This window comes from Phymastichus coffea, unplaced genomic scaffold, assembly GCF_024137745.1.
Source record: "Phymastichus coffea isolate CEN01 unplaced genomic scaffold, Cenicafe_Pcof_1.1 PCOF00032, whole genome shotgun sequence".
Classification (NCBI taxonomy): domain Eukaryota; kingdom Metazoa; phylum Arthropoda; class Insecta; order Hymenoptera; family Eulophidae; genus Phymastichus; species Phymastichus coffea.
Window position 1 is genome coordinate 1222146 of NW_026706843.1, and position 25032 is coordinate 1247177.

The following is a 25032-nucleotide window of genomic DNA, read 5'->3' on the forward strand; positions in this document are numbered from 1 at the left end:
ATCAATGCAGGAAATGCAATCAAACTAATAAACAGCTCATTCATAATATGCCAGGAGCATCCAAATTTTGCACGAACATCAAACTTGCCATATGGGGACTTAAGTGAACAAGCTAGTGCTTTCATAACACAATTCAAACTTGTAAGTAGAGAACAAATAAAACAGGAAATATTAAATGAGCTTGTGAATGAAAAGCAAATTTTAAATGAAAAAGATGATCATATGGATGTAACACAGATCAATGATTTGGATGAATTACAACAATTAAAAGCCGAAAATAACCTATTGAAAGAACTGTACAAAGAAACAAAAGAAAAAAATGAATTGCTCAATGAACTACTAATTAAACAAAAACAAAATAATAATGCAAATACTAACATTATGAGAAAAACATATGCTGAAACAATTGCACTACCAAAACCTAAACCCAAAAGAATACCAAGATTAATAATAAAGAAAAAGAGTAATGATAACATAAACTTAGAAAATCAAGTAGCACATTACTTAATTAAAGACAAAAACATACAAACAAAAAGTGTACAAGTTAAAAATACTGACACAATAATTATCAACTGCATGACCGAAGAAAATGTCACAGTGTTAGAAAAAACTTTACAAAAATAACTACCGGCACTTACTGTTCTAAAAGAAGAAATACGTAAACCGATAGTTAAAGTAGTTGGAATTTCTAAAGCTTTCACAACAAATGTAAAAGATATAGAAACTGATATTAATGCAAGAAATTTTAGTCAATACGAAGAAAAATGCAAAGTAAATCATGTATTTACAAATGAAAAAAATAAAACAGTAACTGCAATAATAGAAGTTCCATCTATTCTATATAAACATATAAAAAACAATAGTAACAAATTATTTATTGGATGTCAAAACTGTAGAGTCTTTGACGTCATCAACACATATCCGTGTTACAACTGCTCAGGTTTTGGCCACGGCGGCGGAAAGTGTGAAAAAGCAAAAAAAGAGCCAACGTGTTATAAATGTGCTGGCAAGCACCAAGCAAAAATGTGTAGTAGCAGCATACTCCAATGTCCAAACTGCATTTTCCACAATGAAACATATAGTAAAAACTACAACGTAAACCATAGTGCAATCGACAGCGAAATGTGTGAAGTTTTAAAAATGAAAATAAAAAGGTATATTGAAATGACAGATTATCCAATTCAACCAACCTATCAAAGATATTTTGGTAGAATAAACTTTGAAACAAACACCCGCAAGATATATAACCGTCCGAGAATAAATAACAGTTTATCGTTATCATCATTATCTACTCCAAGTCCAACAGGTAATAAAACCAGGAATACTAAATAGTTTTCTGCAATATTACAATATGGATAACAGCTTATATGATATTATATTTGAAAATGAACATAAAACAGATAATATTGATGATCTAAACAAATATATATGTAAAGAAAATAATATCATTCTTTGTATAAATATCAGAAGCCTAAAAAAAATTACAATAAATTACTAGTATTTCTGAAGAACCTCGAAAAAAAACCATGTATAATAGCATGCACAGAAACATGGAATTTAGACAATCATGAAATGTTCAATATTCCAGACTATAAAATATATTACAATGAAAGTAAAATAAACAAATCAGATGGAGTTGTTTTGTATATGAAAGAAGAAATCACCGAAATTACACAATTTCTTGAAATAGATAAATTAAAAATAATTAACTCTAATATTACATTAGAAAACAACAAAAATTTGGTGCTGTCTGCAATTTACAGATCTCATGATTTATCTAAATCTGAATTCCTATTGAATCTCAAAGAATTATTGAAAATAAACAAAAAATATAAAAACAATATTTTAATGGGAGACTTTAATTTTGATATATTGAGTGAAGAAATACTAGATCAAGATTTTTTACAAGTACTGCTAGAAAATGGATATTGCCCTGGACTACATACCATAACAAGACCATCCAATATTGATATTAACAAAGGTACATGTATAGATAATTTCTATGTTAGGCTAGGAAAAGTCAAATATAAAACTTACGTCCTCAGTGTACCCGTCAATGATCACTACCCAATAATGATGAGTTTAAGGAATAAAATTATAAATGTACACAAAAAACCAATTTCAAAATAATAAACTATTTTAAACTAAAAAATAAAGCCAAAAGAACTGTTTGGACTGACATACAAATTATAAAAGACCCTAATCTAGCTACGAACAAATTAATAGAAAAAATTCAAACATGTGTTACGGCATCATCTAATAACAATAAACCCAATAAGAATAAAATGAACCCAAGGAGTAATTGGATAACTGAAGCAATAATGATATCATGTGCACACAAAGAAAAACTTTATAATAATTGGAAAAAAGATCCCATTAATGCAACAAAAAGAGGGAAATATAAAAACTATGTAGAAACTTTAAAAAAGACCATAGATCTAGCTAAAGAAAAATATGAAAAAAATCAAATCAAAACAAATCAACAAAATCCACGAAAACTATGGAAAATAATCAACAACAAAATTGGGAAGAAAACCAAAAAAAACAATAACATAAATCATCTATTAATAGGTAATAATAAAATTACAAACTCAAACGACATTGCAGAACAAATGAATACATTTTTCAGTACAGTAGGCAGATATGTGATAATATTAGACAACCAATAAATAGTAACATTACTCTACCATCTATGAACAACAACAGTATTTTTCTACATTTAACAAATAGAATAGAAGTTCAACAAACAATAAGGAAAATGGGCAACAAAAATGGAGGATCTGACGGCATCAACACTCAGGTACTAAAGATGATAGTAAACCATATAAGTGATCCATTGACCTATATCTTTAATTTATGCTTACAAAAAGAAATATGGCCTGACGAATTAAAAAGTGCTGAAATTATTCCTATCCACAAAACTAAAGAGAAGTATCTACCAACAAACTATAGACCTATATCTTTAATATCAAATATCGCCAAAATTTTTGAAAAATTAATACAAATCAGGATTACAAGTTTTTTCAACAAACATAATTTATTTTCTAATAAACAATTTGGTTTTAGAAAAGGTCTTAGTACTAAAAATGCCCTATACTACCTAACTAACTCAATATACAATCAACTAGACAAAAGTAAATCAATAGCAGCAACTTTCTTGGATCTAGCGAAAGCTTTTGACACTATGGACCACAAAATTCTACTCAAAAAACTCTATAGATATGGAATTAGAGGTAGTGCGTATGAACTTATCAAAAGCTATCTAAGTAATAGGAAACAAAGAGTTAAAATTAATAGTGAATATAGTCAATATCAACACGTCAACATTGGCGTACCACAAGGTACAATATTGGGACCTTTATTTTTCATAATCTATATTAATGATATGTTACAATTGCTACCAAATGATAATGTGTTGGCTTTTGCTGATGACACGGTAATTATCGTGAAAGGCGAAACATGGCATGAAGTCGAAAGAAATATGAACTTCTACTTAAACAAAATATCCATTTGGCTAGATTTGAATAAACTGTCACTAAACATTGACAAAACAGTATACATGGCATTTGTAAATAACTGCAATAGCAACTCAACATATCTACATATAAATATAAAGGGTGCACCCATTCGAAAAGTTGATAACACTAAGTACCTTGGAGTGCATTTCGATAGCCATATGAGATGGGACATGCATACAAACATGCTATACAATAGACTAAAATATCTAACTTATATTTTCTACAAATTATCTAGGATAATGAGCACAGATAATCTACGTATGATTTACTATGCACTTTTCCATAGCATAACAACATACGGTATTATAGCGTGGGGTGGAGCATACATTGGAAGACTCAAATATATACAAACTCTACAAACACGACTATTACAAATAATAAATAAAAACAAGTTTATAAATGAAAAAAATCCACTAAACATAGATCAAAAATTCACCATGGAATCTCTAGTGTATCACTATGTCAACCTGCAAGATATGTTCCTGAAGAAAAATTCCGTAACAAGGAAAAAAACTATACAGCCCCTTAAAAGAAAATTAACAATCAGCATTAAAGATAGCTATACAAGAGCTTTAGCCACCTTCAATCAACTACCTTCTCACCTCAAAACTTTAAATAGCAATACAAAAACAATAAAGGACAAAATAAAAAAATGGATAAAAGGCCATCCATTCTAGATACAGAAATACAATGAACCACAAAATACATTGCAACAATTTACAACAAATATATTACAAACTAAAGCAACAAGGGAACTTTGATAATAGTCTAAATTCAGCATTGAAAGTCCATGTGGATGTGGATAAGGATAAGTTTCTCTTGGATGTAAGGACATATTTGTGTTCACAAGGCACTTGTACACTTCATCACAATCGTTCTCATCGTCGAATGTCTGAATATAACATGAAAAAAATTAATGTATCAGATAACTACAGAAAAATAATAGAAACAATTGCAAATGTGATTAACATAGCATGGAACTCACAACGGATAACTATTAATACCAAAACAAAAAACGGACTCAAAGAGGGAAAAAGAAACGAAACTTACATTCTAACAAAAACAGATACAACCAACATAAATTTCATTAATAAATGTGAATATTGCACATACAAACAATTAATTGGTAAAAAACATATACATTTCATAAAAGAAGAAAGCAAAGAAGATCACAAAGAACCAAATACAGATAAAGTAAGATATAAACCCATAGAAACAGTATTTAAACAAATAGATGACATTGCAGACAATAATAGTATGCAAATAGAAACAAGTAAACCAAAAAATACACCAGGAAAACCGATTCTACAAACAAATAATATTCGAATGACCTATGGAGACATCAATTATCTTGGAAACAATAAAGCATTATTATACTTTTATAGAGATATCAGAGGATATCAAACTTTCACTAATTCATTGTACTCACTGGAACAACAACCTAAATATAAAGATTTGATAGTCTTAGATGACATAGTATTCACAGCAACATGTAAATGTGATTCACATAGACAGCATACTGAAATGTTCCCTCACTATAGAGTCACGTGTGCTACAGGACTTACTTGTCCTGTTAGACTAAATACATACGAAAGAATATCATACGCAAGAAAAATGAAAGCATCAATGACGACAATCGTAACGGCCAGACAAATTTTAATCAGATATTGGAGATAGAAGAACAAAATCGAAGATATTGGTGAAGTAAGCTTTTATAGGAAGCATTCTTGCTACCAATATTAAGCCATACTTCATCTGTGAAATATTATAATCTATTATACAAACTGACTCTTAGTTTTAAGTTTTTTGTTTTTTTTTTATTTTTTTCTTAATTTTCTTTAAGTGTTTAGTAGTTTTAAAATACCAGACCAGCGAACAGGTTTATCCTCTGCCGGGTTACAAATTTGTAATGTAAAATTGTATAATTATTACTACTTGTTGTAATATTTTGTACTATACTCTGGTTAATAATAATAATAATAATAATAATAATAATAATTTTATAAATCGCCACTATGCCAGTAGATTACCTCTTTTCAACTATTTTATTCTAAGTACAGTTAGGCCAGGAAAACAGGAAAACACGGGCGTAATTTTTAAGTATAATTTCATTTATATTCGTATTACACGTGTTACGTCTCACGTAACGACCGCGAATTGACAAGAATTACTCAAACGCGACTGTCTCTTTTCGGTCAACGCGTAAGCGCTTTACCACAAGTGCGAGACTCAAACGAAGGCAGGGCGGCAACGTATCTAAAATACTTAGTGAATAAGTAATAATTAAATAATTTACCTACAGTTTAGCTGGTCCAGAAACTCGTACCTCAGAACCCAAAGATGGACGTGGATTAGGTATAACTCTCAAATAAGTTATTATAGAAATAGATTTATAATATTTATTGATCGAATTACAGAAGGTGCATAGTGTCACAGAGTAGAATACAGAGTCTCTGTTACAATTGTTTTGCGCTCACTTTTATAGCACAAAATACATAAAAACTAATCGATAAAGGGTTAATCCCAGAAGGGGTAAGTGCGTCACTGAGATTAAAGTTAGCTATTAAATGACTATTACTTTTAATTACGGGAACTCCCCTTCTATAAAAAATTCAAATTTTACCGCCATAAAATAGTCTGACTCGTCCTCGACGTAACATGCCCGCCCCTGAAGACCAGCGACGCAGGGCACTCGCAAGTTGCAGCTGCCTATTTGAAATTGCGTACTTCAAGATAATATACTTATACTTTGCACATAATGAGTTACAATAAGCACTACGTACTAAACACCCAGTAATTTTACACATATATATGTTTGAATGAGAAAAACTTCGAAGCACTATAAAGTCTCTAATTTTCAAAAGGCAAGAAACCACCACTCCACACTACATTTAATCTTCTTAGGAATATTTCTTCTCCTATGGTGCCAGGTTTACAAATACGGCATTTTTCTCCGGGTTGAAGGGCATTCTGATGGGCGGTTGACCAGCACTCCCAACAGATGAGGAAGATATTCTTCGGTCCATGGGTTAAATATTTTAAAATACACAGCTTACAAAAACGCCACACAGGTAGAGGTCGAGAGCACTGTACACAATTATCAAAAGTTAATAAGTCCGCAAAACCCACACCGCAATAAGGCAGATGTACAAATCCGGCGTATGTTCTTCCGCGTTCGATCCTTTCTCCATGAAAATATGCTACAAGATAATCTATCCATACCTGCATATCTTCTCTCCTACGTTTATCCGAGGAACATACTCTACATACTGCAACTGGTCGTTTTCGTATCTTAACTCCCACTTTTTCATGATGATTTGAAGTTGCTTATTCGTGATATCCGGTCCGGGTACTAGCGGTAGAATTAGGTCGTATCCCATCATACGAGCGCAATCCTCCGATGCCTGTCGGTAGTCTTCACAGCTGTCATAGCAAATCTGCCCTAAGACTTGGGCCTGATTTGTTGGGTTACCCCTGGATGGTCTTCGTAATAATAATGGTAATAATAATAATACTGCTAATAATGGTACTTGACACACTGCACAATATCCAAACGTAAGCCGGTTATCTGTATTAAAACTACCATAATTTATCTTAAACAGATGCTGAATGAAGATATTGGTACTTTCACTTACGGTTTGAAATAGCGAATTTTGGCTCCTGAATAAACTACCCTTTGGTACTGTAAGATATTCCGGATATTGAAATATCTCATTATTGTTTCTTAATGTAAAACGTTTGCCTCTGACTTGCTGTTGTGCCACTGTGAGTCCTGGTATTACTGGACCTAGCAGTGAGTATCCCATCTTCGTTATACTTTCCTTGCATATTTCTTGAAATTTTGATAAGTTATTATATATTATTTCTCCGATTAATTCATACGTGTTGGTTGGCTGTAAGGTCCGCACTTTGTATCCGTATTCACTTGCTGTTTTGTTCAACCAGCGCCAAGCTCCCAAGCAATAAATATGGAACGGTTCGGGTGTCCAACAGCAGTTTTCACTCGTTTCGAACAGTCCTAGAGGGTCTCGTTGCACAACACCTTTCTCGTTAACCCATTAACGACCAAGACGGTCGATTTTAGACTAACTTTTCGTAGCTGAATTTCAGGTACTCAACGAAGTAATAACTGGGTCCGACATATCAATCTTTATGTATTTTTGTCTGCTGAATCAGAATCTGGGCTCGAAATTCGAAAATTTCTATTGCAAAAAAAGATATGGCGATTTTTTTGCAAAAAAATCTGAAAAAAAATCGCATTTTCAAACTTTATGATTTTTTTCAGGCAGAAATCGCATGAATTCATGGTGAAATCATCAACCATCAGTGCACAAATTTGTTGAAGTTTAACGATAAATTTTTACATATATGTATTTTTCGCCAAAATGGCGGCCAAAATGCAAAAAATTGCATAAAATCGCATTTTTTGTTCATTATTTTTTTTCTCCAAAACTAAAGGATTAAACAAAAATTGTCTAAGAATAAAAATATCTTAGAAGTGAACAAGGAATACTCACAAATTTTTTCAGATTTTTTTGAGACAATTTTTTATTTTTTGAAAAATGCTAAAACCTAATTTTTGATAAATGTCTGCATGAATTATAAAATTAGTATTGACCTGCTGTAATGAATTATAAAATTAGTATTGACACATATATCTTTTTATGCCTTTGTTTAGGTATTCAACAAAACACATCGTTGCTAATTGTTCTCTTTCTTCCATAGTATCTGTTACTTCATCTAACTATAATTGAGCTAAATGGCCTGCAATCTTGTATGATTTTAATAAGTTTATGGCTCTTTTTCCAAATTTATGAGTTGATTCGTTATTTCTTTGAGCCATACATATTAATTTTGTCTTTATACAAATTAGATTTTCTAGTACTTCGATTTTTTCTGAATCATTCATGATGACAAATCTAATTTTAATACCAATTCTTTTATTCGTCCCTATCCAAAGGAGCTCGTTTATTCCTTGGAGGAATTGACCGAATGCAAGGCTCTTGTAATACGGGATACAGTCTAGTATCTACTAATCTGTTTTCTACCTGTTGTGTGTTGGGTTTAAAGGTACATTCGATTACTTTCGCTTTCAATGCTGGTGCGTCCGAGGAACTTGGAGCAGATGGGGAATTGGGAGGGGCGTTTATATAGCTGGTGTTGACCACTGTTCCTCGCTCGATTTTATTTTGATTCTTATCTTGTTCCCATTCTTTAGTAGGAGTCCTAGCTAAATGGATAAGTAAATTTGTAAATGAATTCCACACTGCACCTATTATTTTGATAGACCATCCGAAAAGCGAATAGAGTGCGTATCCATGAATGATTGTATCGAGTATAAATTTAATCACGCGAAAAAGCATAATTACGGAAATAATGCCCGCTCTTACTCTTCTTTACCAAAACTCATAAATCTTTCCCATAATTTCGACCATGTGGATTCGGCTAATTTTTCTAGCGCTTTTTCATCGAGCATATGATAGAATGATAATTCTGCTCCGGGACGTCCGTTCAAAGATACACTTTTTGCTACTTTATTTCAAATCGCGGCTTGTTCGTTTGGAAACATGATGTAGCTTTTTAATTTTTCAATATCTGACAAACTATAAATTCCGCTGTTAGTTATGTCAATGGGTGCTAGATATTTCCATGTTTGTTTTGTCTGAGGCTTTAAAACTCCTGGTCCGTCGCCAAAATAGGTCGGTCGTGGTAACATCTTAAACCATCCACTTTCCATTTTAAATATTACTGGTACTGTCTCATCACAGGCTGTTTCTGTACCGAAAAATTTCAATATGTGTGTGCAAGGTGTCATAAACATAGGTCTACCGTCGCGCTCTACAGGTAGTTCTTGATAGCACTCTGTAGAGTTTCTTGTCTGTACATCTACTGGTAAGCACTTAATTATGTGAATGACCTCACCTGCGAGTAGGTTCATATAGCCTGGTCCATTCATCAAATAATAGGCTAATAAATCCGGACTAATTGTTGCGATATTTAGTGCATTCATTATGACTTTCTTTTCTACCTGGCATTGTTGATATAATACGTCATAAGATAATTTTTGTAAGCTTTTTCTTCCGTGTTTTTCAAATAATCTTTGCATTAAAATATACAAATAAATCAATCTTTTTAATGTTTTTATCTTTTATTGCCGGAAAGGTATGTTTATTTTCATCGTCTAGGATAAAAATTCTCGGATGTTCTGTTCTGGTTAAGATAAACCCGCATTTAGGTAATGCTCCTAGATCTTTAAATGCAAAGGACACTCCTTGTGTATCTAACACGTATAGTGGTAGCCTTTCGCTACCCTGTTCCATGACTTTATCTACGTATCCGGTGTAAAGTTCTGTGAACTTATTTTCTTGGCACTCGTGCATGGGAATTGGGTCCCAGAAAGCGTAACCGAGAACGTTATCTATGCATTTGTCGTCACTGAATTTACAAACCGTACCGGTTGATAATGTGATTTTATTATTATCTTATGATACTGTTTCCCAGTGTTCTTGCAACGAAATTTTAACATATCCTGTTATAAAAACGTCTTGAAATGCGCCATATGGGTCATTATAGTAGCCTGCATTACTGCATCCACCTGTGCTACCCGCTGATCCTGCGAAAGTTGTAGCGTGTACTACTGAATTATTCACTAGTAAAGACTGAAAGAGGCGATCTCCTATAGATATTGATCTGTGTACGTGCATTCTTTCGCATTCGTCTGTTGATGTTTCACGTAGGTATTTTATTCTTCCTAATCCAACTTCTATATTATGATTATTATAGCCGCATCTCTGAGCGTGCCTATCTACGAGTATTTCTATTTCGCAATAGCGCATTCGGACCGACGAATATTCATTGAGTTGCAATAGTGATACTTCGATCCGCGTAGAATTGACGATTGGTGGTGGCAATTCGCAGTCTGCAATATCTACTAAAGAAAAAGATGTAAGATTTGCGAATTTTTGCGCACAATCATAAGCAATGAAAGGCGTCGCCTTGGTGACAAGTTCCAAGAGCAGTAGGCAAATTAGAAGATTCATCATCTGCAAACAATAAATTTAAGTTATTCCTCAATAGATCTTAATCAGAACATGCAATCTGTGCCATTGTTTATTAAATTTTGCGACACGATTATTCGGCTGGCCTTATGTGCGATATGCGTAAACGGTTCGTATGTACAATTTTGCTGCGGTTTTTGCCGATCTCAATTCGTACATTTCCGTTGGGCTATATTTCCGATACCAGATATGGACCAGAATATTGGTCATCGAATTTTTTTGGTTCGGAGCCACTTAAAAGCCAAACATCGTCGTTTACCTTAATTTCTCTGGGATTGATTTTTTTGTCGTAATAATGTTTTGACTTAATTTTTGCAAGTGTAATTTTTTCACGAGCAATTTGGTGCAAAGCATTCAAACGGTTAATTAGTTGTGATATATAATCGGCATAAGTAGGCACAAGATCTTCCGGTTCTGGCGGAGTTGCTGATGGTACTCGTGCAACTCTTGCAAACATGAGTTCATATGGAGTACGAGGTATGTTCAAAAAGTAAGGTGACTTTTCAAATTTCACGGGCAATGTACTTTCGATTATCGATTTTTTTGTTTTGTTATGTTGGTACACTCTTCCGGAACATCTGTACCAAGATTCAAGTGTATAGCATTTTTTGTTTGGTTGTGAGAGGCGTAAAGGTTATAAGTGTTTTGCGTGCTCGGCGATTTCTTGCTATCGAAAAATATGGATGAAAGGATTTGCATCAAATTTTGTGTAAAATATAAAATAAAGTGCTCCGAAACACTTGAAATGTTGACAGTGGCATTCGGTGAAACTGTTCTGAGTAAAAAAAATGTTTACAAGTGGTACAAACTCTTCCAAGATGGCCGGGAAGATGCCAATGACGAGCCTCGCTCTGGACGCCCAAGCACGTCAACAACTGATGAAAACGTTCAAGCAGTGAAGAAAATTGTTCTGAAAAATCGTCGAATCACTATCAGAGAAGTTGCTGAGGATGTTGGTATATCGCTTGGCTCGTGCCATGAAATTTTTTCTAACGTTTTGGGCATGAGACGTGTGTCAGCGAAGTTTGTTCCGAAATTGCTAAATTTTGACCAAAAGAACCGTCGCATGAGCATCGCTCAAGAACTGTTGAATGACGTCAACGACGACCCAGATTTACTCAAAAGGGTCATAACTGGTGACGAATCATGGGTATATGGTTATGATATCGAAACCAAAGTCCAATCGTCCCAATGGAAGAGCCCAGATGAGCCAAGACCGAAAAAAGCACGCCAAGTTCGATCAAATGTCAAAGTTTTGCTGACTGTTTTCTTCGATTACCATGGCGTGGTGCATTAGGAGTTCTTACCATATAGATGTTCGGTCAATAAACAGTATTATCTTGAAGTTATGCGCCGTTTGCGAGAAGCAATACGAAGAAAACGCCCAGAATTGTGGAAAAACAATTCATGGCTTTTGCATCACGATAATGCCCCTGCTCACTCATCTTTGCTTGTGAGAGATTTTTTGGCCAAAAACAACACCACAATCATGCCTCAGCCATCATATTCACCGGATTTGGCCTCATGTGACTTTTACTTGTTCCCAAAACTAATTTAAAGAGACCTATGAAAAAGCGTAGATTTGTAACGATTGAAGAGATAAAGACTGCATCGCTGGAAGAGCTCAAGGCTATACCGAAAAATGCTTGTAAGAAGTGCTTTGAGGATTGGAAAAACCGTTGGCATAAGTGTATTGTATCTGAGGGGGATTACTTTGAAGGGGACTACATAAATATTGATAAATAAATAAATATTTTTTCTTAAAAATACAAAGTCACCTTACTTTTTGAACACACATCGTATAATGCGTAGTCTCATGTCTGCTAGTGTTATAATTGAACATTGCCATTTCTACAAATTCATCCCAATCTTCAAACTTATTTGTAAAAACTTTTAAATATTCGTTTAATGAGGAGTGTTGTCATTCTTTTAATCCGTTTGATTTAGGATGAAAAGCGCTTGTGCGAAATTGTTTAATACGAAATCTTTTTGCAACTCTTTTCATTAATTTTGATAAAAAATTTTGACCGCAATCGGTAAGCAAGCCGTTTGATGCTCCGAAAACACAGACTACGCGTTTAATAAAAGCATCTGCTATAGTAATAGCCGTTGATCAGTTATTGGAATACCTATAGTGAAACGTGTAAATATGCACTGAAATGTTAAACAATAACGATTATTTAGTTTGGTCGTTGGCATCGGTCCCATAATGTCCATTGTAGTTTTGAAAAATGGTACTGGCGGAGAATCAGTGATGACCATCTTCTGTTTAGTTTTTTCACGTACTAATTTTTTTGTTTGGCAATCAACACATTGTTGTATGAAACTAAGTACGTCCTCTTTAAGATGTTCTTAGTTCGATTCGTGTCGAATAAGATTAAATGTTTTATTAACTTCCGCGTGTCCTCCGACTGTTGAACAATGTGCTTCTTGTATAATCTCTGCTCTCTCATTAGGTAGGGGATGTTTTACCTGTCAGGTGCATACTATGACCTTGACATCTAGTTTTTCAAGCTTATCTCGTATACAGCTAATAATTTTACTGAATAACGCGTTCTCTATGCTTTCACTTTTGGCTAAGCTAAAGGTGACTATCTTGTTTTCATCAATAATGTTTCTTAAATTCATGAGTAATGCTTTTAGCATAATAATTATATCCTCGGTGCTTTCTCGTTATTCGCACCTTAGCGGCATTAGTAAGTGATATCTTTTTCCAACTTTAATTAGTTTAGGATATCCTACTTTTAAATTTTCTAATCTTGGTAATTTATTTACTTCTTTTAAAAGACGAGCTCCTTCATCGAGAGGTTCTCCTTTATCATTGACAAAATACAAATAATTATCTTGTCTCATAAACAATTTTTCGCGACAATAAATGATGTTGCTTTGAGGTAATTTGTTTTCTATTTCATTCTCATTATTTACGATCCCCTCTGTTGCGTCTATCTTAGTTTCATTTGATTCTTATTCGTCTTCTTCTTTGATGGTTTCTAAACTAGTTTTTAATGGCACACCTGTCCCCTTGCTTTGTACATTTGTTGCTTGTCTCTCGACTTGTTGCGTACATGGTGTGTTGCTATTGGTGTTTTCAGGGGTTTCTGACCTCTTGTCTTCTCTTTTTTGTTGTGTTGTTACCTCAGTAGTACTTTGGTCTCGGCTCTTTTTCTGTTTACTAGTTTTCAGTGCGCTTATAGCTTCTTCGTATTTAGCGCTAGGCTTTCGTCCAGGGCGCGATCGTATGATCATCCCTTCTGGTTCCGGTACTTTATCATCATTTGCTTCTAATCCTTTTACTATATTGATTGGTTCTGGAATTAATTGCGAATCTAATGTATGTAATTCTATCTGGTTACGTGATAAAACACCTACATTTATATTTGTAGCTCCGGCTTTATATTTAATTTCATATTGAAAATCTACTACCTTCAGTCTCATTCTAGTTACTCGTGAGTTGGGATCTTTGTGCGATCTTAATCCAACTAGAGGTTTATGATCAGTAATGACGGTAAATTTTTTTGCATATAAGTACTGTCGAAATTTAAGAATTCCGAAAACAATTGCTAACATTTCTTTTTCGAAAGTGCTGTAACGTCTTTCTGCATCATTTAACGCTCGTGATGCATAAGCTACTGGTTTATCAAAGTCGTCTTCATCTTGTTTTTGAGATAAAACGCATCCTACACAGTATCCACTAGCATCTGTTGTTAAAATAAATGGTTTTTCAAAGTTTGGTTGAACCAATATAGGTGGCTCACAGAATTTGCGTTTTAGCAGTTCAAAGACTTTCTGCTGCTCTTCTTCCCATATAAACTGCTGATCTTTTCTTAACAGTTTATTTAATGGTTGCGCGATGTCAGAAAATTTGTTAATGAATCGTCCGTAGTAACTACACAGTCCGATAAATTGTTTAATATTCCTTGGATTTCTCGACATGGGAAATTGTTGGACGGCTAAAATTTTATTATTGTGAGGTAGTAAACCGTCTTTCGAGATTACATATCCTAGGTATTGTTACGTCTCAAGACGCATCTTTACTCATTCACATTCTTTAAAAAGTGCAATCCCGAATTTCGTAAAATCAAAACTATGTACACATTCACCAGAAAACCACACGGCAGCAAAATACAAAGACCATACTCAGCATTTCACAACACACATTGAACTCAAAAGGAAAAATTACCCAACTACACAGAAACATCAGCGATTAATTGAGCACAAATCTATGTATATAAGACGAACCACCTGTAAAGAGTTAGTCATCTTTTATTGTTACTCCGTACACGTCAGTTCGACAATTGACGAATAAACTCTACGTATCGACGCTACAGTCGCGTGCAAGCCTGTTCGACAATTTGGCTAACTATTCAATTATTACCTGTCAAACTATATTATTTGATCTCAATAAATACGCGATCCATTAAAAGTGAGAACGTGCAACTTCATTATTGAACCTATCCAAATACCGAGATCTACGATACTGAAAGTACTCTAGAAACTGTAAGTACAACAAAATAATAAAACACATTCATTCTTATTCATATATCGTATATTCCTCATTACTTGTGAGCCTCAATCAGCCACTAGTACTATATTGGTACGTTTCGCACATTCGCTATTCGTAGTTTATGCACGAGACGTAACAATTGGTTCCGGTACAAAATTAGAAAAATCATTCTATTCTATCAATTCAAAGTGCAAAATCGGAATAAATTACTTTATCTTACCAATTCAAACTTTTCAATATAATCTTAAAGGCATTAATTAACAACAAATTAATAATTTCTAATTTTGAAAGAATTTTTCTTACAAACAAATTACATTTCAATCGTCTTCTCTTGAACTGAAAACACATAATATCAAATTGTGTCACTTCATAAGCGAAAACAGTGTAGTAACTTGATCATCGCGAATAAATGACCTGGTAGAATCTACAACTCAGCAAAATTTTTTTTTTGGAACTCGAATTGAAATAAGGAAAGAGTAGAGAAAAAGTAGGTCAAAACAACAATTCCTTACTTACTCATATACGAATTTGTTACTTATATATATGTAAAGAAATAGTACTTCTTTAAATTCAAATATTGCCGCGCATTGCGCGGTTATAGATAAGACGATGATAAAAGTATATAGAGGGAACCACGAAGACTAATGGAAGAGAGAAGGAGACAGAAGATATAGAGAGGTTAAGAGAGATAAGCACGTGTTGAGAAAAGTAGATAAAAGAGATAGGAAAGACGTTAGTTAGAGAAATTATAATATTAATTGTAATAGAGTAAATAGAGAAGTGATAAATAATAAACTTTAATTGTCGTTTCTTTGTTTACAGGTAAGACAGTTGTAAATAAATAATTATAAGAGTAATATGTAATACTAAATAAAAATATATAAACTTTGTTTACAGAGAAACAAATTCTAGTTTATATTTCTCTAAGAAATCCTCTACATAGATAAAATAACCTTATAAAACGACAATTTTGTCACAAGCATTTAACACTATTCACCAAAATGGTAAAGCTCCAGTTTGAATTTGCTGTAATAGCAGCACCAGACGGGAAATCAAATGTGTTTGCCATAACCTCCATCACTACTGAGGATGGTAAATGCTATTCAATACCAGAAGACTTGAGAACAGTCAACAATCATAAAGATATTCTACAAACACCAAACTTCTCAAAGATAAAAAATAGTTTAAAAAAAAGACATCAAACCCGAAAAGTTTGGATAACTGTAGATGGAAATCTGAAAAATACATACATAGATGAAGATGGAAATATACAATTTATGGAACAATATTTAGAAGAAATAGTAGAAGAACAAATAGAGAAAAAAAATGATGGCTTAAAAGAGATACTCGGAAAATTGATTGAAACAACAGAAAAAAAAGAAGGCAAACATAACCTAAAACAAGTTTCAGAAAAATTTATATTGGAGAAATTTACAAGTAAAAATTCAAATGCAACACAATGGATGGAAAATTTTGAAAAAGAGTGTATAAGGTTTGATATAACAACAGATCAACTACAAATAGAAATTTTAAGATTATTTTTAGAAAAATCTTGTTTAGACTGGTATAGCTCAATGGCAACAAAATTAACAATGAACTCTGCATGGAGCGAATGGAAAAAAAGATTTTTGGAATCATTTGCGAATAGAGGTTGGAATATGGTCACATATGCATTTGCGTTCAAATATAAAGACGGACTATTGATTGATTATGCAATGAGAAAAGAAAGACTTATACTAGATATAAACAAATCAATTTATAAAAAAACGCTACTTGACCTCATTGCAACAGGTCTACCAGAATTTATTTTAAATAAAATAAACAGAGATGATCTAAAAGATAGCACGGACTTGTTCAATGAAATTAGAAAATATGAAGGTATAATATACAAAAAACACTTCACAAGGCCAAACAGTAATAAATTTGAGATAAAAAAAAAAGTTGAAGGAAAAAAACCTTGTAAAACTTGTGAGAGTTTGAATAAAGGAAATAGATATCATCCAGAGGAGTTGTGTTGGTTTAAATCAAAACAACTTGAAAATGAAAAAATAAACCAAATTAAAAATGTGAATACAAACTCCTTTTTAGAAGTGGAATTAAACACAGACCAAAAAAACGAGAAATTACGCCATTAATAAAAATCAAACTATTATTGGAATATAAATTAGAAGTGAGCGGTATTTACGATTCAGGTTCGCAGATTTCTTTAATAAATTCAAAATTAATAAATATAAAAAACAAAAATATAAAGAACGTGAATACAGCATACATGAAAACAGTTAATGGCGTAAAGAAAACAAAAGGTTTGATAACAATAAAAGCAAAAATTTTTGAAAAGGAAGAAAAATAGATGTTTACGTATTTGAAGAAAATGATTTTGATGATTTTATAATAGGATTAGATATAATAAAAAAGTTTGGGTTAACCCAAAATAAAGATTTAAAAATAAAACAAATAATAAAATCAGATACTCAAATATCATAAAATATCGAAAAAGATTCGTGGAAAATAAAAAACGAAAGTAAAAACATAAAAATGTATTCGATAAACTTTAACGAACACATAAAAGCAGAAGAGTTTGAAATACAGATAGACCATTTAAACTATCAGAAGAAAAATGAAATAAATAAAATATTAAATGAATACAAAACAATATTCGCCAAGGATAAATATGATATTGGGACCGTCAAAGACTATGAGGCCCACATAGATTTGCTAGTGGATAAATATTGCAGTAAAAGGCCATACAGATGCACTATCGAAGATAGAGAAGAAATAGAAAAACAAATATCTACATTACTACAAAAAAATTTAATAGAAGAATCATACAGCCCCTTTGCAGCTCCAGACACACTGGCCTATAAAAAAGATGATGGAAAAAGATCAAGGTTATGTATTGATTTTAGAGACTTAAATAAAATTATTGTTCCACAGGCTCAACCATTTCCATTAATAGAAGATTTAATAGTCAAAACACGAAATTGCAAATATTTTACTACATTAGATATAAATTCAGCATTATGGTCCATACCACTACGGATCGAGGACAGAAAAAAAACAGGTTTTGTAACACAAGATGGACACTTTCAATGGACCTGTCTTCCTTTTGGCTTAAAAACATCACCAGCAATTTTCCAAAGGATACTGAGTAACATCTTGAGGAAATACAATCTCTCAGGATTTGCGGTAAATTACATTGATGATATACTAATATATTCACATTCTTTTGACGAACACACGCAACATATAAGACGGGTACTAGAAGCAATAATAAAAGAAGGATTCAGACTTAAATTTCAAAAATGTACATTCGCTTCAGACTCGGTGAAATATTTGGGTCATATAATTAAAAATAATTCAGTACAGCCATTAAAAGATAATTTAATTTCAATAAAAAATTTTCCAACCCCAACAACACAAAAAAATATTAGGCAATTTCTAGGAAAAATTAACTTTTATCATGAATTTATACCAAGTTGTGCAATAATATTAGACCCATTACATAATTTATTGAGGAAAAATGAAAAATTTATTTGGACTGAAAAATATGAAAAATCATTTAATACAATAAAAGAGTTTCTATGCTCTCAGCCTATAAGAGAGATATTTGATAAAGATTTACCGATAAAAATATACACAGACGCATCTTTAGAGGGCGTTGCAGCAGTATTAAAGCAAACACAAAAAGATAAAAAAGATAAGTCAGTAGCATATTTTTCAAGAAAATTAAATAAAGCTCAAAAAAAGCATAAAGCCATATACCTAGAATGTTTAGCAATAAAAGAAGCCGTACAATACTGGCAACACTGGCTTATAGGTAAAAAATTTACAGTATATTCAGACCACAAACCTTTAGAAAACATGAACATAAAAGCCAGAACGGATGAAGAGTTAGGAGATCTAACATACTATTTATCTCAATATGATTTTGTAATAAAATATATACCAGGTAAAGAAAATTTAGAAGCAGATTGTTTAAGTAGAAATCCGGTATTAGAAGCTGAAGAAAACAAAGATGAATTATTGAAAATTGTGAACTTAATAGAAATCAAAGATATAATGTCAGACCAACTGACAAATGAAATTCAAAAAAATAAACAAGGCTGGATTAAAAGAAACCAAATTTACTATAAAAAAACGAAATCCAATGAAAAAATTATTTTATCAGAAGATTTTAGTAAAAAAATTATAAAAACAACGCACGAGAACTTGTGTCACATCGGAATCAGACAACTGCAAAGAAAAATAAGCTCAATATATACAGCGAAAAATCTAACTAAAAACATAAACAATATTTGTAAAAATTGCGAAATTTGTAAAAAAAATAAATCAAGAGGCCAAGAAAAATTTGGACTAATGTCGCAATTAGGCCCAGCAACAAAACCATTCGAAATAATGTCTCTTGACACAATTGGCGGTTTTGGAGGATCCAGATCAACAAAAAAATATTTACACCTACTGGTTGACCACTTTACCAGATACGCCTTAATAATAACCTCAAAAACGCAAAATGCAAGTGATTTTATTAAATTATTAAGGTATGTATTAGAAACAGATGAAATAGGAATACTTCTAGCAGACCAATATCCAGGTATTAATTCTAAGGAATTTAAAGAATTCTTAGATAACAATAATGTAAAACTAATATTTACAGCAGTAAATTCACCATTCTCGAATGGCTTGAATGAAAGACTAAATCAAACATTAGTCAACAAAATAAGATGTAAAATGAATGAAAAACAAGGAAAAAAAACTTGGACAACAATAGCACGAGAATGTGTAGATAAATATAATGAAACAGATCACTCAATCACAAATTTTGCACCAAAATATTTATTAGACGGGACAGATGTAAGTATACTGCCGACGGAATTAAAAATAAAAACAACTGAGGAAAAATGGATTGAAGATAGAAAGAAAGCATTAGAGAACACAATCAAATCGCATAACTATAACAAAAATTTATTCGACAAAAATTGTAAAAATTATGAATTTAATATAGGAGATTATGTCTACGTAGAAAACGGACACAGACTAAATAGAAAAAAATTAGATGAGTTAAAAATTGGACCTTTTAGAATAATAGATAAAATATCAAATTCTATCTACAAAATAAATACGAATAAAAACAAAATTGAATCTACCTTCTACCATATAACTAAACTGCAACCAATTGAAATGGAGAATGATGAAGAAGACTGATCAAAAAACAAAAAAAAAAAAAAAAGAAAAAAAAAAAAAAAAAAAAACAATACGATTACTGATTTCCGCTGCGGGAGGGGAGATGTAAAGAAATAGTACTTCTTTAAATTCAAATATTGCCGCGCATTGCGCGGTTATAGATAAGACGATGATAAAAGTATATAGAGGGAACCACGAAGACTAATGGAAGAGAGAAGGAGACAGAAGATATAGAGAGGTTAAGAGAGATAAGCACGTGTTGAGAAAAGTAGATAAAAGAGATAGGAAAGACGTTATTTAGAGAAATTATAATATTAATTGTAATAGAGTAAATAGAGAAGTGATAAATAATAAACTTTAATTGTCGTTTCTTTGTTTACAGGTAAGACAGTTGTAAATAAATAATTATAAGAGTAATATGTAATACTAAATAAAAATATATAAACTTTGCTTACAGAGAAACAAATTCTAGTTTATATTTCTCTAAGAAATCCTCTACATAGATAAAATAACCTTATATATATATATATATATATATGCATGCTTATATAATTATATGAATGCCATAATATTATAAATCAAACAATATACGAATCATTTTTCGTGACTCCCTCCTAATAACAGAACTAATTTTAACTATCGATTTTTAGTTTTTTTTTAAGTCCACATTATTTTCTTTCGAACTTTCTTATAATTTATAATTATTCAATACAATCTAAATTCAATACATTTACTTTTCCTTTTCTTTTCTCGAATAAAATGCCCAAATGAGTAAAAAAATTATCCCAACTAGCAGAATAACTTCAAACGACTCGAAGCTTACGCGATCCCAAACGCGCAGCAATCCCCAACTGAAAAGCCTCCTACATAAAGAGTTAGAAAAAAACGCATTCAGAAGAAGCAGCAAGATACAATACTCACCTACAAAGAAAACCAAGGAAACACAAGCAGAAATTTCAAGAACCGAAGATTCATCAGCAACTCAAACAGAAGAACAAGATTCAGTTTTACAAGAAAACAACTTTTCAACGATAAATACCACAATAGACCTTGATAGAAATCAACGATACTCAGACTTTGGAGGAATTTACAACGAACAAAGCCTGATCTTAGGAACTTCAAAAGATATATTTTTAAATCTTGAACTACAAAGTCAAGAGGAAGGAAAAACATTTCCCGAAAAAGATAAACAAGAAATCATAATTCAAAAAAATTTTGAAAATAATCTACAGAAGGAAAACCCACGGAAAAGCGATTTTCTAGCATTAGTAAACATCGACACACTCATCGAAGACCCGTCTACCACAAAGCAAAAAACAAAAATCATTAGAGAAAATTCTACGCCATCAATTAATAAAATACCTACAAATATGGATAACCAAGAAAAACCAATGAAATTACAATTGAAAGACGTAGCAGCCTTCGTCGCAGAGTTCGATGGCAAAAACATATCACCTATGGAATACATATCCATGTTAAAAGAAGTAAAGGATATTATAGACGACATCGATGAGAGAAATCTTACAAAACTATTAAAAATAAAAATTAAAGGTGAAGTAAAAGAAGCCATAAGAGGAAGCAAAGTGGAAAATATAACAGACCTAATCAATACAATCAGAACTCTATACCCCATCAAAGAAGACATACACGCATTATATGCAAAAGTTCGTCAGATATCACAAGAAGAAGATGAATCAGTTGTACACTATACTAACAGAATACGACAATTAGTATTGAGAATAAAAGAACTAAATAAATGGGAAGACACTACAGCAATAGAACGAACACAATTCGAAGCTACACTAGACAAAGAAGCAGCTAAAAGCTATAGAAAAGTATTAAAAGCAGAAATTAGATATGAAATAGGCCCAGGAACCACAGTACAAGAAATGTCGACAAGGGCAATAGACATCGAAAGCGACATAGAAAAAAGGAAATACACAACAAAACCAAATAGAAACTAAACACATTCGAACAATAAAGAAGAATTTCAGGAAACAAAAATTCTCACATGTTAAATATGCAGAGAATTTTCACATAAAGCTCTATTTTGTCGCACGGCAGCCTGCGTGTATTGTAAAGGAACAGATCATTTCTCGAATAGTTGCAAGAGAGTGCCAAAGAAAATTAATCTAATATGCAAATTCTGTAGCCAACCAAGCCATTCAATAAGTGCCTGTCGTTTAAACAAAAGGCAAAATATACACTGCCAATATTGTCAAGAAATGGGACATGAAGTAGATCAATGCCCACATATCAGTAACTACGAAGCATGCTGGAAATGCAACGAAACAGGACACAACCCAATAAATTGTAAGAATGACCAAACTTCAAAACAAAACAAATGTGAAAATTGTGAGAAGATTGGACATACAATGCAACAATGCCCGGAAGTAATATGCAGAAAGTGCAATAATATGGGCCACCTCGTAAAAGATTGTAAAGCAGGAGAAATAAAAAAGTCCCTATACAAAATATGTGCTATCTGTGAAGAAGTAGGCCACGAACAAGACACCTGTGACCAAGTAAAAATCATGTTCACAGAATTCAAAGCTAAACAGAAATTTAAGTGCCAGTATTGTGAAGAGACAGGCCACACAGCTAAGCCCACTCCTAAAAACGCAATCGCAGCAAGTTCAACAAACCCAACACCTATCATATAATTCAAATCATAATGGATTCCAAAGGAAAGGCTGTGCCTACTGCAAAAGTCCAGGACATAATATAAACGAGTGTAGAAAACTAAGCGCATTAATGAACAACACACCAACAAATCAACAAAAAATATGCGAATTTTGCAAGAAACACGGCCACATAATTGATGAATGCAGAATAATCCTATCACGACAAAAACGAGCCGGCGAATTCTGCGAAAAATGTAAAATAGCCGGTCATACAACACAAAATTGCTTTAGAAATAAAGGAAGAGCGGGAAACTTCGAGGCCCTTTCTGGAGGGAACGCCTAGAAAGGGAACACAACGAAAAAGCGCTCCCACAACAAAAAAATACAAAAACACAACAAATCAAAAACACAGTCAACATAGAAGCAAAAACATACGTATTGAAAATGGAAAATTTACTGCAATATATTGAAGTCGATGATCCATATTCACACAAGAAACTCAAATTGTTGATCGATAGCGGAGCTCAACTAAACATCATACAAAATAACAGTATTTCAAAACGAGACATAAATAGCAATGAACAGATATTGATCTCCGGAATAACCGACAAGTCTATCAAAACCCTAGGATCTACGAAGATACCAATACAAAACACATACTTTGATTTCCATGTAGCTCCGGACACTTTCTCTATTCCATACGATGGAATTCTAGGAATAAACATTTTCTTAGACTACAAGGTGAGACTAGATGAAGGAAATCAATGGAGAAAAAATACTCGTAAAATCTACAAAAGATAAACACACAACTCCCACAATTACTACACTACAAGAAAAATCGATTGTTACTTCAAACCAAGAAGCCAACAATACAAAAGAAATTACAGGAAAATATGACACTACATCAAAAGATGAAGACATATCATTATATCAAGATCTAGCAAAAATATTAACGACAGTAAACGAAATAAACACGCAAGAAAAAGAAAAAACAGAGCAAGCACAAGAGGAAGGCGACGAACAAACGTATCAAGAAAATTTAGCAAAATTCATGGAAAATATAAACGAAGCTCTTGAAAATAAAAAAGAGCGAACAGAAGAAGAATACATCATGGACAACTATTATACCTTTTGTTCGATATTAGAACAAAAAATAAAAATAGAGGACAATACAAAACAAAATATACACATACAAGAAGCAGAATTATCAGATAATGAAACTATAGATACACAAAAAGAAATACAAAGGGAAATTACACAGGAAAAAGCCCCAGAAACTCAAGACACGAAAGAAAGACGAAACCGACTGATTGAGACAGTAAAGCTAGATCACTTAACCCACAATAAAAAACGAGCAATAGAGAACTTGATCATATCATTCGAAGACATATGCTGGCTAAAAGGAGATGAACTCGGCATGTGCAATATCGAAGAACACGAGATCAACTTAACAGACGAAAAGCCAGTATATATCAAACAATTTCCTTTGCCCTACACACTGAAACAAAAAACAAGCCCAAAGGAAAAAACAATAGTAAACATTCAAGATTACCCACCAGAAATCACGACAAGCAAAACAGATCTAGAAAAACAGAAACATGTAGTCTTCACAAAAAAATCCATAGAATCACGGAACGACAACGTTGCAATATTTGTAAACCAATCACGACAAATATTAGACAAAAAAATGGAACAATTTATAAAGTCAAAGAAAATCAATATCGATAAAGACCTTCGCACAAATGAAATCGAAATTATAAAAATAAATTCAAAAAAATTATTCATTCTATACATAGACTCAGGCCAATCAGCAATAACAATAAAACAAAATATCACCCACATCTTAGGATCCCTGAAAGAAATTATGACACAACAAAAATAAAATAGATTCAGCATTTCAAAAGACCTACAGATAAACAATATCCATTGGCAAGAAATAGAAGAAATAATCGCAAAAACCTTTCAGAACTCAGGAATTAACATAGTTATTTGCTTAAACTATATAGAATATATCGAAATCAAAGACCGAGATTGAATATTCAATCTGAATCACTCATCCGCCTTAGGAGGACACTCAGGAGTAAATAGAACATTAAATCGCATCAAACTCAAATATTATTGGGAAAATTTAAAAACAGACATAGAAC

The 25032-nt window shown here is 32.5% G+C and overlaps 2 protein-coding genes across 3 annotated transcripts in view; both read left to right on the forward strand.

Annotated features, from left to right (window-relative positions):
* Positions 1-25032, forward strand: part of LOC131663273 (vesicular acetylcholine transporter) — an 897411-nt gene that overhangs the window by 286707 nt on the left and 585672 nt on the right. The window lies entirely within an intron of this gene.
* Positions 22487-22924, forward strand: LOC131663280 (CCHC-type zinc finger nucleic acid binding protein-like). Its single transcript, XM_058933601.1, has one exon. It carries the CDS (start codon positions 22487-22489, stop codon positions 22922-22924), a length of 438 nt encoding a protein of 145 aa, XP_058789584.1.